The following is a 14,833-nucleotide window of genomic DNA, read 5'->3' as shown; positions in this document are numbered from 1 at the left end:
AAATTCCTTATGCAGAAACTCAGAAGCGTGAATGGAAGTTAGGTAGGTTGTTAACAAAAATACTGCATGGAGTAAAAACCCAGTTGGATTTTTGTGCTGCAAATATTTTTATACTTTTGTTTGCTGTCTGGTGTTTTGGGCCTCTGACCATGGCCTTGAGAACTGTGTGCACCCTGTCAATATATTAAGATTTTATAGTGTTGCTTTTTCTACATGTAGGTAGACAGATGGGTAGCCAGTTGGGTAAGGGAGAGTAGGTAGGTAGTTAACTATGTAGATAGACAGGTTGCTAGCCATGTAGATAGGTACTTCCCCTTTGTGCCAGGATTAAAAATAGCACACATACTCGCCTCCTTTTTCCTTGCAGCAAACTCCAATAGAGCTGGCCCACGTTGCGTCCTTCTTCCTCCACAGTGTGGATGCAGATAAGTGACGTCATTGGTGCCTGCTCTGCGTCAGGGCAGAGGTCACGTTCTCTCAGTGTAGGCCACAGCTCCTGCAGTAAGAGACTGTTGAAAGCGGCTTGGTCGCCTAGGGATCAAGGACAAATGTCCTAGATTCCATTTTTGTGAGCATCTGTGCCTTGCAGGTACTGGATAGAAACAAAACAAAACAAAAAAATACAAAAAAAAGCCACCCCCTGTGAAAGTGCATCCTGGGTCCAATGGACCCATAATTGGGCCACCTCTGACTGATTTAGAGTCTGTGATTTCCCTTCCCCACCACCTATACATTCTATCTTATCTACACTCTCATGCAGTTTAAGGGTCTATTCACATGGCAGAATTTTATGGCGGAATTCCACACAGATTCTGCATGCGGATTTCACCTCAAATTAAAGCCCAATAGATTTCTATGGGAGTCTGCACTCCTATTCACACTCCTGAATTTCCACAGAAACCAGCCAAATGAATTGGTGCGGAAGTTCTGCCATGTAAATAGACCTGAACTTGTGTGATCTGCCCTCTGTTAAGACTTGGATGTTATCCCAACTGTAAACATGTGAACACCCTCCTCCTCCTCCTCCTCCTCCTCGCTCTTGTCTGTAACACTGAGTATAGGAATGACATCACCAGGAGCAGTGAGCTGTTGGGTAGATGTGGAAGCAGCGGGACAGACTGTATAACGGCAAAGTGGTGGGACATTGTTAATGAAGATTTATGAAAGTTTGCTTTTAGCAAAGTTTTGAATGAGGGGGAAAAAAAAATTTTAAGAAAAAAAATCAGTGCAAAGGTGTCTATTGCCTAGAGTTATTATTCTATAGAAGATAATGTTTTGTAGATATATATTAAATGCACTTTTTTTTTTCTTTTCTTCCCGACCCAGATACCGAGTCATGTTTTTGCTGTTCCAGTGGCTCCTGTGTAAATTCGACAGACTGCGTGCCTTGTGTGTCTGGTTTTTACCAGCCACAGGGCGGGCAGGTCACATGTCTACCATGTCCTCATGGATTGTATAGCAAGTAAGGAACTTTTTTTGTATAGTTATACAATGTAGCGTGACTTTTATTTGTTCTTTTAGTTCACCAACCAGTAGTTGGACATTAACGAAATAGATTAAAGCTTCAGAATATTCAGAACATAAGTGTTTGTGACGCTTTCTATAATACTGTCTCTTTCTTTTTGAAGAGGATTTCTCAGCTCTAGTTAAATGCCTATTTTAGTAAATGCTTATATTCTCAATGAAACAAGGATTTTTGAGCACTTTTTAAATTTTTTTTTTCTTACAGACTTCTTTTAGAAGTTCCTCTACCATTCCTCCTGGAAATGTATGGATAAAGGGGTTATCTGGCCAAAGACGTCCTCTCCCCTATCCAAAAGATAGGGGATAAGAAGTCTGATCGCTGGGACTCCCCGCCATCTATCACGCCGCCTCCAATTGACATGAATGGAGGGTGCATGGGGTTACGTGACGTCTCCAGTCCCGAAAAAAAGAGCTTTTCGAGACTGGTGGCGCAGCACCCCATAGAATGCGGGTGCTGCATGGAGATCGCTGGGGGTCCTTTGGATAGGGAATAAGATGTCTTTGGCCGGAATACCCCTTTAACAACTTGGTGTTCCCACTCCCCTGTGGATGGGCTGTGTCCTTACACCTTAATAGACGCCGCCTATTAGCAAGGGGAATGGTAACGCCCAGTTGTCAATGTCTTCATACATTTCCAAGAGGAATGGTACAATGCAGACTTCGCAGTAAAGATGCTCCTGACTTGCTATTTTATAGCAATTAAAGTATTTACATAAGGGGAGCCGACAGGTTCTCTTTGAAGGAATTTTCCAAGATATTATAATTGATGGCCTCTCCTCAGGTTAGCCCATAAATCGCTGATTGGTGGGGTGCCAATATCTGGCACCCTTGGTGATCAGCTGTTCACTGCCTGTAATACACACTGGGGGAGACTTATCAAAACCTGTGCAGAGGAAGAGTGGTGCAGTTGCCCATAGCAACCAATCAGATTGCTTCTTTCATTTTCCACAGGCCTCTAAAGAGGCCTGTGGAAAATGAAAGAAGCAATCTGATTGGTTGCTATGGGCATCTGCACCACTCTTCCTCTGCACAGGTTTTGATAAATCTCCCCCAGTGATTGGAATCGGAAACAGTTGGCTCCTTAAAACTTTTGTACTGGTGGTGCCATGCTACGGATGCTCAGCTCCACTTCTAATGAACGGGAGCTGAGCTGCAGTAACCAGGTTTGAACAGAGCCAACTACATCCGGTTCTGTTTACTGTATAGTGTGGATTCTGAACAGCTAGTCACCAGGGTTGCAGATTGTTGCAACTTGCTAAAGTTCACATTTGGGAAGAAAGGGGATTTATGTGACTGTGCACGTGGCATGGTTGTTGGTGCCAGGCGGGCTGGTCTGAGAATTTCATAAACTGCTGATCTCCTGGGATTATTACACACGACCATCCTCTAAGGTTTACTCAGAAAAAGGTAAAATATCCAGTGAGAGGCAGTTATGTGGACGCAAATGTCTAGTTGATGTCAGAGGAGAATGGGCAGACTGGTTGGAGATGACAGAAAGGCACAAGTAACTCAAATAACCACTTGTTACAACCAAGGTATGCAGAATACCATCCCAGAATTCCATCTTTCTTTATCCAGTTACTATGTTGAGTGTCGGTCACATGATTTCTATCTCTATAGGGTGTGTTATTTAGATGTAAATATCTAAGTATTACTCTTCGGTTTTTCATCCTACAGCACCACGGGAAGCGTAGTATGCCAGTCATGCCAGCCGGGATATTTTACAAATGAGACTGCATCTGTGACTTGTATGCCATGTGAAAAAGGTAAGATTATACAATATACATGCCCAACACCAATGTATAGATATTAGAGTCTATGTTTAACAATTTCCATAGAATTCTTCTATTAAAAAAAAAAAAAACTGAAATCTCTCAAACGAAGTGGAGATCCAAATCTGCATTTTGGTTTTGTTAACTGGTTCTGTTGGTTCTGTTAACAATTGGTGCAGGAAATCCAGAAAGAATGAGCTAAATCCATCCCTTGGTAGGAGAAACAGGGTTTTCTATATAATTGATGTCCATCGCTGATCCTGTTGTGGTATCTCTGGTGTAGAGCCCTGCATTGATATCATTGGGATCTCACGGGCCCCAAGGGAGCAAATAAGAAAACTTGCGGCTAGTAATGAGGTTGTTTTGGGTGGGAGTGGGCAGTCAGAGAACATACAGCAGATCCCACAAAACCCTACCCCGTCCTGCAAACCTCTAGAATGGCACAGGGGGTACTATCTCTAAAAGCTGTGACAAAATGTTTGGGGGAGTGGTTGGGATTGGACACACATTGGAAGAGTGGGTACGACTGGAAAACACACCTTGCAGGAGCGGGCAGTAATAGTCATAAATACAGCGGGAGCAGAATTAACCTCTTAAAGGCTCAGGGTTTTTGCACTTTCGTTTTTTCCTCCTCACCTTTTTAAAAATCATAATGCTTTCAGTTTTCCACCTACAGACCCTTATGAGGGCTTGTTTTATGCGCTACAAATTTTACTTTGTAATGACATCAGTAATTTTGCCAAACAAAATTTGTGGAACAAAATTGAGAAAAACACACCATTTTGTAAATTTTTGGGGCTTCCGTTTCTAGGCAGTGTACTTTTCGGTAAAAATTACATCTTATTTTTCTATAGGTCGATACGATTATAATGATACCCAATTAATATAGGTTTGATTTTGTTTTACTACTGTTAAAAAATTAACTTTTTGCGCAAAATTTATAACATTTTTTTTAAATGTCCTCTTCTGACATATACATACACACACATATATATATATATATATATATATATATATATATATATATATATATATATATATATATATATATATATATATATAATATATATTAATTATATATCTCGCCCTCTCTCCGTACAGTTTAAAGTCCCATTGATTTGCATGGGACTTTAAACAAAACCCCTGACCCTCACGAATGGGTGAAGTTAAGGGTTAAATTAACCATCCTATATTTTAAGTGGACATATAAGTAACATGTGACCAAGTATTATCGAAATACCTCCAGCTGTTTGGAAGTTATGCAGTAACATATATTTCCCATAGACTTGTATGGGACTTTAACCTGTTTAACCCGTACCTTTACGCCCTCAGCCCACTCCCTGTCTATAACGCAGGGCCACGTGTTGCGGCACCTACCAACAGCCGCAACCCGTGGCTAACTCTTCACGGTGCCGCAGTGAATGTAAACCATTACTGTTAGCTCAGGGGGCAAATCGGGATGTCCGCGGCGAAATCGCGGCATCCCGAACAGCTTACAGGACAGCGGGAGGGCCCCTACCTGCCTCTTCGGTGTCCGATCGCCGAATGACTGCTCAGTGCCTGAGATCCAGGCATGAGCAGTCAAGCAGCACAATCTAGATCAATAGATGAGAAACCAGTGATCAATGATAAAGATCAGTGTGTGCAGTGTTATAGCCCCCTATGGGAGATATAACATTGCAAAAAAAAAAAAAAAAAGGGAATAAAGATCATTTAACCCCTTCCCTAATAAAAGTTTGAATCACCCCCCTTTTCCCATAAAAAAAAAGTGTAAATAAAAATGTGTGGTATCGCTGTGTGCGGAAATGTCCGAATTATAAAAATATATTGTTAATTAAACCGCACGTGAATGGCGTACGCACAAAAAAATCCCAAAGTCCAAAATAGCTTATTTTTGGTCACTTTTTATATCATGAAAAAATTGATAAAAAGTGCCCAAAAAGTCCGATCAATACATAAATGGTACCGCTAAAAACTTCAGACCACGGCACAAAAAATGAGTCCTCATACCGGCCCGTAAGCGGAAAAATAAAAGTTATAGGGGTCAGAATATGACCATTTTAAACGTATACATTTTCCTGCATGTAGTTATAATTTTTTTCTTTCCAGAAGTACGACAAAATCAAACCTATATAAGTAGGGAATCCTTTTAATCCTATGGACCTAGAGAATAAAGATAAGGTGTCATTTTTACTGAAAAATGTACTGCGTAGAAACGGAAGCCCCCAAAATTTACAAAATGGAATTTATTTTTCAATTTTGTCGCACAATGATTTATTTATTTTCCGTTTCGCTATAGATTTTTGGGTAAAATTACTGAAGTAGAATTGTTAGTGCAAAAAAATAAGCCATAACATGGATTTTTAGGTGCAAAATTGAAAGGGTTATGATTTTTTAAAAGGTAAGGAGGTAAAAAAACGAAATTGCAAAAATGGAAAAACCCTCTGTCCTCAAGGGGTTAAATAAAAACCCTGACAAATGGGGGTGAATAAGGGTTAAATGACCTATCCTATGTTTGTTGTTGACATATAAGTAACATGTGTACCAAGTTTCATGTTAATATATCTTCAGCCGTTTGGACGTGATTGTGGAACACACACGAGATATATGTGCACTTTATTACGGTTTACTACCAGTCCATGTTTACAGATTTTGTATGTGTATTTTATGGGTAATTGTTTAGGTAAAGGATCATGTTCAATAAAATGTTATTTAATTTTGTACATAGTATTTTGTATTCTCTGGCTTATAATATTTGGGATTTGTATATGTGTATAAGCTGTATTTGTTACATTGAGGCATTTTTTTTTCAACCCATCTTTTATTGGTATGTTTATAACTGTCATGGGCCCAAAGGTCTAGTAGAAGACAACCACGTATGGAGATGAATTCGGAGCAATTCACTTGTCACTAGGATCTATTACTTTTTGAGTTGATTTACGAATAAACTATTACAATTTGTCCTGTACAAGGATAACAAAGATTATAATGAAATTCAAACCAGACCTCCCCATTATGTTCTGTGTAGATAAAAGGTGGAATTCATCAAACAAGCTCAAAGTCAGTGAGCAATACAGAAAGTCAAAAGATAACACAGTAACCCAAGTCTTGTAAAGTAGAATAGGGCCTCTTGTCAAGTAGAATAGGACCCCTAACCCACCCTCCCCGAAGCAATAATTTTTTAAGCCATATAACAAGACAAATGTTGAAAGGTATTAGCAGTACAGAGGGAAGTGCTTACGGATGTATAGGGAGAGGTATTAGCAGTACAGAGGGAAGTGCTCATGCACTGATGAGACCTCTCTTGGAGTATTGTGCGCAGTACAATAGATTTTTCACTTCACAGAGCTCTTTATCAATATTTAGGTAATTGGTCAATGATTGGGTTCTCTGTGTGAACTACATATTACATAAACACAATTGGCAAGTAAGGGGAAAGTGCTAAATACGTTTTTACCATGTGAAACAGCTCCCAGTATGATCTAAGTACTGGTAAGGGGATGCTGGGAGTTGTTGTTGTTTCATCCATCATCACTGCAGAACTTACAAGTGACTCCAGCTCTGATGGGACATAGTGAGCAGAGTACACAATATCAGTGATTACAGGTGACATCTTCTCTATAGTGAGGAGAATACACAATGATATCAGTGACTACAGGTAACGTCTTCTCTATAGTGAGGAGAATGTACAATGATATCAGTGATTACAGGTGACGTCTTCTCTATACTGAGGAGAATACACTATATCAGTGACGTCTTCTCTATAGTGAGAATACACAATGATATCAGTGATTACAGGTGACGTCTTCTCTATAGTGAGGAGAATACACAATGATATATCAGTGACTGATAGAGCACATAATGCCGGAGACAGAGGGGCGTGGAGCATCGTGGTGTCACCCCATCAGGCTGGTGTCGCCCGTTGCGGCCCGCACCCAGATTGCTACGCCACTGGAATACATCTAGATGAAGAGATCCTATGACTCATGTTTGTCTTTTGGATGTCAGATGTCTTGGTGATGATATCAGTTTATATCCATCTGTCTTGGGGCAATAACTGTACAAAGATATACATGAAAAAAGAAAGTGGAATGTGTTGTCAAGGGAGACTAGCTGGGGGCACAATACAGAACAGATGTTTGTTTATATGTATCTAGAGTACGAAAGAGGTGATTGTTTTAAAGAACATTTCCTCTGGCTCAAACTTCATCGGAAAATAAAGTTTGACAGAATCTCCCACAAGTAGGTCCACCCCTACAGGTTTGTAAATATTTTATTCTATCTTTTCATGTGACCACACCAAAGAAATTACCGCCTGCTACAATGTAAAGTAGTAAATGCACAGCCTGTATGTGTTTAATGTTGTCCCCTCAAAATAACTAAACCTTGGCAACAAAAGTGAGTACAGCCCTAAGTGGAAATGTCCAAATTGGGCACAATTAGCCATTTTCCCTCCTCTGTGTGACTCATTAGTGTTACGTCTCAGGTGTGAATAGGGAGCAGATGTCTTAAATTTGAAGTTGGAAAAGGATCTGGAAAAAATAAAAATAGCCGATTAACTTATATCGGTATGTTATCGGCCCTAACCTCCACAGATTATCGGTATCGACCCTAAAAAATCGATATCGGTCGATCCCTAATAAGAAGATTGCCAAGACCCTTAAACTGAGCTGGAGCAAGGTGGTAAGACCATTCAGTGGCTTTATAAACAGATTCTACACAGAACATGCTTCTCAATGGTCAACCAAAGAAGTTGAGCGCACAAGCTTAGCATCATATTTAGAGGTTGTCTTTGGGAACTACAGTGTTGCCAGCATTGCTGCAGAGGTTGAAGGGGTGGGGGTCAGCCTTTGTGTTCAGACCATACACCACACACTGCATCAAATTGGTCTGCATGGCTGTCATCCAAGAAGAAAGCCTCTTCTAAAGAAGCAGCACAAGAAAGTCTGCAAATAGTTTGCTGAAGAAAAGCAGACTTGGATTAATGGAACCATGGCCTGTGGTCCGATTAGACCAAAAGAGACTTATTTGGGGGGGCGTGGCCTGCATGGGGAGCTGAACAAACGTGTGTCCGCCGAGCTCCCACTACCTAATGCAGATTCAGATTGCTGGTGGGGCCTGATGGCGGCTGTCCTGGTGCTGGCAGTGCTCACGGCGGTGGATGGTCTTGGGAGGTGCCGGTGATGCTCCGAGGTGTCCCTCTGCTCTTCTGGATCCCGCGCTGGTCCCTGGTTGATGTGGCTGGAGCCTCCGCCATTGCTGGCCTTCGTGAGCGGAGCTTGATCCTGTGCTTGGACTTCTTGACTACTCCCGCGCTTCCTGGACGGCGGGTCTGCTGTGCTGAAGTAAGGACTCTGCAGTGTGGTGCCGGAAGGCAGCTGAGCTCCTTTCTGGTGAACTGTTGGGCCCAATGGGGATACTATTGCCCTGTGGTCACCTCCTGGATTCTTTTGCAGCCCTGACTGGGCTGACCTGCATGGCTTCATCTGCGAGTACCCCCCCATACTTGTTATATGTATCTGCCTCTCCTGGATAGATTGGCCTGTTGCTGGGACTTCTGGTTGCTGGGGTGCTGGAGGTGAGCTTAGTGTTATCTCCCTAAGGTTTCTGTAGAAGCCCTGTTCTGGACTGCTCTAACCCTTCTCTAATACTGGGCTTTCTGGGACTTATGGTGGCTGAAGTGCTTACAGCAATCTGGGTGTTCTATGTGAAGTCATCAGTGGATTGCATGCTCTGCTGGGTTCAACCCCTTAACTGCTACTAGGTTTGCTGATACCTGTAGTACCCGGAGTGTTTGCTGCGGATCTTTCTGCTATCTTACCTGAAGGTGCCTGGCTGGTGTATATTGTGTGGTGTTCCTCTCTACTGGTGCCCTACATTGCTGCTATTTGCCCTGCTGAGAGACTGTGTGTCCCACTATGGGTGGTCCTAGAGGCAGATCCAAACGTAATAAGTCAGGAGCTGGGGGTGGCTGGTCCTTCCTCTGATGACGTCTCCTCGGATGACGGGCACTCTGAGGCTAGCGGATGTTCACACTGTGACTCTATGGCTCAAATGCCCCTCTCTACCAAAGTGGCAGCCAATGCTGCTAAGACATTGTCAGTTCTCCAGATCTGAGGGCCACTCGGGCAGTTCCTCCCTGGTCAGTCCCTCCCCTGGTCAGTCCTTAGTGGATCGTCCTCGAGGTCCGTCTCCTCTTCCCCCTCCCAGAAAGGATGCAGTATGATGGAACCACTATAGACCTCCGCTTTACTGAAATTCTATTACCTCCTGTCATACTTCCATAATCAGGTGGACGAACTCTGACAAGAATTTGTCTTCCTGCGCCATGAGACTCAAAAGCTAAGTGAGAGCACCCTGGAGGTGGAACACAGAGTTTCTGAAATGGAGAATACTCTACGTCCTGTCCCTCAACAAATTGCCGACCTGCAGTGTCAGTTCAGGGGAGTGGTGGACAGAGCTGACTACTTTTGAAAACCGCCTCCGGAGCAACAATGTTCGGCAGGTGGGCCTTCCGGAAAAGGTGAAGGGTGCTGATCCTGTGGTATTCCTTAAATCCTGTCTTAAAGGGATTTTACCTGAGGATACCTTCTCCCCCTTCTCAGTGGAGAGAGCCCATAGGGTCCCAGCCAGACCTCCTGTCCCTGGGGGGGCCTCCCTGACCCTTCCTAGCAAAGATTTTACATTTCAAAGACAGAGACGCTATCCTGAGGGTGGTGAGGCTTAAAGGTGAAGTTGTTTATGGTGACAGCAGAGTATCATTCTACCTGGACTTCTCAGTGGAATTACGAAAGCAACATATCCAATTTATAGAAGTTAGAGCCAAGTTTAGCTCCAAAGGCTACAGATATGCCATGCTGTACCCGGCTCGTATGAGGGGGGTGGATGAACGTACCACTAAATTCTTCACTTCACCTTCTGAGGCAATGTAGTGGGCAGAGGCTGCCCCTTGTGCTGCTCAGCCGCTGGACTGATTTCCTTATTGGACTGCCTGCTCCCTTCCTAGTTAGTGGTTTAGGTATGGAGTGTTAGTTGTCCGAGGTATGAGCTTCCCTTAGGACCTTCCCTTCACTCCTTTTTATAGTTCCCTATAGTCTTCCTCTTCTCAGGTTGCCCATCATACCATATTGTCCTTTCTGAGAGATTTACCCCTTACCCCCTTTACCTCGCTTGAATCTTTGGCCCTTGAGGCCCCTTTGACAGCTGAGGAGGTGTCACTAGTTATTAAAGACTTTCCCTCTGGGAAGACTCCATGTTTGGATGGGCTAGTGGGAGACTGGTACAGGGTGAATGAGGAGAAACTAAATCCTATCTTGCTTAACCTATATGCGACGGCCTTGTATGACCTACCCTGACTCCATGAGAGAGGCCTTTATTGTGGTACTTTTCAAGCCTGGGGAGGATCCGACTTTGCCAGACTCTTAACCGTCCTATTTCCTTCCTTTTAATGTTGATATTAAAATTTTGGCAAAAGTACTGACGAACAGGCTTAGAGGGGTAATTTCTTCGATGGTTCACCCTGACCAGACTGGATTTATATATAGTTACATAGTTAGTATGGTTGAAAAAAGACATACGTCCATCAAGTCCAACCAGGGGATTGAAGGGAAGGATGTAAGGGGATAAGGGAAAGGGATGTAGTTTTATAATTCTGCATAAGCATTAATGTTGTTTTGTTCCAGGAATGTATCTAACCCTGCTTTAAAGCTGTTAATTGTTCCTGCTGTGACCAGTTCCTGAGGTAGACTGTTCCATAAATTCACTGTCCTCACGGTAAAGAAGGCGTGCCGCCCCTTTAGACTAAACCTTTTCTTCTCCAGACGGAGGGAGTGCCCCCTCGTCCTTTGGGGGGGTTTAACCTGGAACAGTTTTTCTCCATATTTTTTGTATGGGCCATTTATATACTTATATAAGTTTATCATATCCCCCCTTAAACGTCTCTTCTCAAGACTAAACAATTGTAACTCCTTTTAATCGCTCCTCATAGCTAAGATGTTCCATGCCCCATATTAGTTTAGTCGCGCGTCTCTGCACCCTTTCCAACTCCGCAGTGTCCCTTTTATGAACAGGCGACCAAAACTGAACAGCATATTCCAGGTGAGGTCGTACCAATGCTTTATAAAGGGGGAGTATTATGTCCCTGCCCCTCGAGTCCATGCCTCTTTTTATACATGACAATATCCTGCCGGCTTTGGAAGCAGCAGCCTGACATTGCATGCTATTTTGTAGTCTGTGATCTACAAGTACACCCAGATCCTTCTCTACCAGTGACTCTGCCAGTTTAATCCCCCCTAAGACATACGACGCATGCAGGTTATTAGTACCCAGATGCATAACTTTACATTTATCCACATTGAACCTCATTTGCCAAGTGGATGCCCAGACACTTAGTCTATCCAAGTCATCTTGCAACCTATACACATCCTCTATAGACTGTACCGTGCTACAAAGCTTGGTGTCATCTGCAAAGATAGAAACAGAGCTGTTAATACCATCCTCTATATCATTGATAAATAAATTAAACAGCAGCGGGCCCAGTACTGAACCTTGGGGTACACCACTAATAACCGGGGACCAATCAGAGTACGAATCATTTACCACCACTCTCTGGGTACGATCCATGAGCCAGTGTTCAATCCAGTTACAAACTAAAGTTTCCAAGCCCAAGGACCTTAACTTACCTGTCAGACGTCTGTGAGGGACAGTATCAAACGCTTTGGCAAAATCCAGAAACACTATATCCACAGCCATTCCTCTGTCAAGGCTTCTACTCACCTCTTCATAAAAGCAAATTAGATTGGCTTGACAACTTCTATCCTTAGTAAACCCATGCTGGCTATCACTTATAATACTATTATCCCCTATGTATTCCTGTATGTAATCCCTTATAAGTCCTTCAAACAATTTACCCACAATGCACGTTAGACTTACCGGTCTATACTTGCCTGGCAAAGACCTAGAGCCCTTTTTGAAGATTGGCACCACATTCGCCTTGCGCCAGTCCCTTGGCACAATACCAGACACCAGAGAATCTCTAAATATCATGAACAAGGGTACAGATATTACTGAACTTACCTCTCTAAGAACTCTTGGGTGTAGTCCATCCGGCCCTGGAGATTTGCTTACATTTACTTTACTTAACTTACCTTGTACCATCTCTACATTAAGCCAGTTCAATACATTATATGATGTGTTACCAGCACTGACCTGGCCAATGTCAGCTCCTTCTTCCATAGTATATACAGAACTAAAGAACCCATTCAGTAGCTCCGCCTTCTCTTGATCGCCCGTGACAACCTCCCCATTATCATTATTAAGGGGTCCTACATGCTCGGTCCTTGGTTTTTTTGTATTTATATATCTAAAAAAATATTTAGGATTAGTTTTGCTTTCTTCGGCCACCTGTCTCTCATTTTGAATTTTTGCTGTTTTTATTACATTTTTACAGATTTTATTAAGCTCCTTGTACTGTTTAAATGTTATAGCTGACCCATCAGATTTGTAAATAACTATACAGCTATACAGTATTATAAGTATTTTTTGAAGGCTATTTTTTTGTTGTTTATTGCTCTTTTAACCTCATTTGTCAGCCATGTAGGATTTAGTTTTAATCGTTTTATATTTGTTCCCCTTTGGTATATATTTAGCTGTATTGTTATTTAGAGTTGATTTAAAGATGTCCCACTTACCTTCTGTATCAGTATTTGAGAACACCTCCCCCCAGTCTATGTCCTGTAGTGCAGCCCTCAGCCCAGGGAAGCTTGCCTTTTTAAAGTTATATGTTTTTGCTTTCCCCGTCTGTCTTTGTTTTCTACATTTTAAGTCAAAAGTAACTATATTGTGGTCGCTATTACCAAGGTTTTCCCGCACAGTTACATTACCAACCAGCTCTGCGTTGTTGGAAATGATCAGATCCAACAAGGCATCACTTCTTGTTGGGTCCTCCACAAACTGATCCATAAAATTATCCTGCAATAAATTTAGGAATTTTCTCCCCTTTGTAGTTTTAGCCAACCCCCGGCCCCAATCTATATCTGGATAGTTAAAATCTCCCATTATTACCACTGTACCTGCCCGGGCGGCCCTCTCTATTTGTTTATACAGCCGACCTTCTATCTCTTCAGTGATATTAGGGGGTCTGTAGATTACACCAAATATTATTTTTTCAGTATTTCCCTCCTTTTGTAATTCTACCCACAATGATTCCACATCCTCAGAATCATCACACAATATGGCATCGTTCACACTGACTTTCATACCACTTCTTACATACAGACAGACTCCACCACCTTTTCTGTTCATTCTATCCTTGCGAAACAATGTAAACCCCTGCAGATTAACAGTCCAGTCATGTGAGGAGTCCAGCCATGTCTCAGTGACCCCAACTATATCAATATGTTCCTCCAGTATCAAGGCCTCAAGCTCCCCCATTTTATTTGCTAGGCTTCTGGCATTTGTGAACATACACTTTACATTTCCATTAAGTTTTACACATATAGTCTCACTAATGGGATTTTCAGAGTTATTGGGGTTAATGTCATTTTTTTGAGTTATAAGGGCTAATTGTACTATTTAAGTTATTGGGGCTAATGGGATTTTTTGAGTTATTGGGTCTAACGTTATTATTTAAGTTATTGGGGCTAATGGGATTTTTTGCGTTATTGCGTCTAACGTTGTTATTTAAGTTATTGGGGCTAACGGTATTTTTTGAGTTAATGGGGCTTATTGTAGTTATCAAGTTATTCGGGCTAATGGAATTTTTTGAATTATTGGGATTACAATTTTTCGGGCTACATTTATTTTTACAGCTGGTTTGTAACGCATGAATCTCCTTATCCACTGCTCTTAACCTCCCCCCACAGGACTCCTCTCCACCCGCCATTATGTCCTGACCCCTCTCTAACCTATCCATCCCACTGTCTGCTTTCTTTGCTTTATTATCCTCCCCCCACTCACCTAGTTTAAATACTCAGCCACCCCTTCCAGGATTCTCTCCCCCAGCACAGCAGACCCCCTTCCATTCAGGTGCAAATTATCCGTAGAATAGAGTTTGTACCCCAATGAAAAGTCAGCCCAGTGCTCTAAAAACCCAAACCCTTCCCCCTCACACCACGACTTAAGCCATGCATTTAACTCCCTAAGCTCCCGCTGTCTTTCCTGCGATGCGCATGGCACAGGAAGTATTCCAGAGAACACAACCTTAGAGGTCCTTCCCTTCAGCTTGGCACCTAGTTCCTTGTAATTATTCTTCAAGGACCTCCACCTACCATGTATTCTGTCATTGGTTCCCACATGGACCACGACAGCTGGGTCATCCCCAGCCCCCCCTAGTAATTTGTCCACCCTTTCCACCACATGCCGAACCCTGGCACCAGGGAGACAGCAAACCATTCGGTTGAGGTGGTCTTGGCGACAAATTATTCTATCCGTCTTCCTGATTATAGAGTCCCCTACCACAACTAACTGTCTTCGCCTACCTGCGTTACCATCCCCCACACTACTAGTTGAGCTGTTCCCCCGGCTGTTAGGGAGACCAG

At 42.6% G+C, this 14,833-nt stretch overlaps 1 protein-coding gene across 1 annotated transcript in view; it reads left to right on the top strand.

The window, feature by feature from the left end:
* LOC130351935 (signal peptide, CUB and EGF-like domain-containing protein 1) overlaps positions 1–14,833 on the top strand; it is a 40,389-nt gene that overhangs the window by 10,193 nt on the left and 15,363 nt on the right. The window contains exons 2-3 of the mRNA XM_056554942.1: positions 1,327–1,462; positions 3,202–3,290. Of these exons, the coding sequence (XP_056410917.1) occupies positions 1,327–1,462; positions 3,202–3,290 (225 nt within the window). The remainder of the gene's footprint in view (positions 1–1,326; positions 1,463–3,201; positions 3,291–14,833) is intronic.

Source organism: Hyla sarda, chromosome 1 (assembly GCF_029499605.1).
Source record: "Hyla sarda isolate aHylSar1 chromosome 1, aHylSar1.hap1, whole genome shotgun sequence".
NCBI lineage: Eukaryota > Metazoa > Chordata > Amphibia > Anura > Hylidae > Hyla > Hyla sarda.
This window is presented reverse-complemented; position numbering and strand designations above follow the sequence as displayed.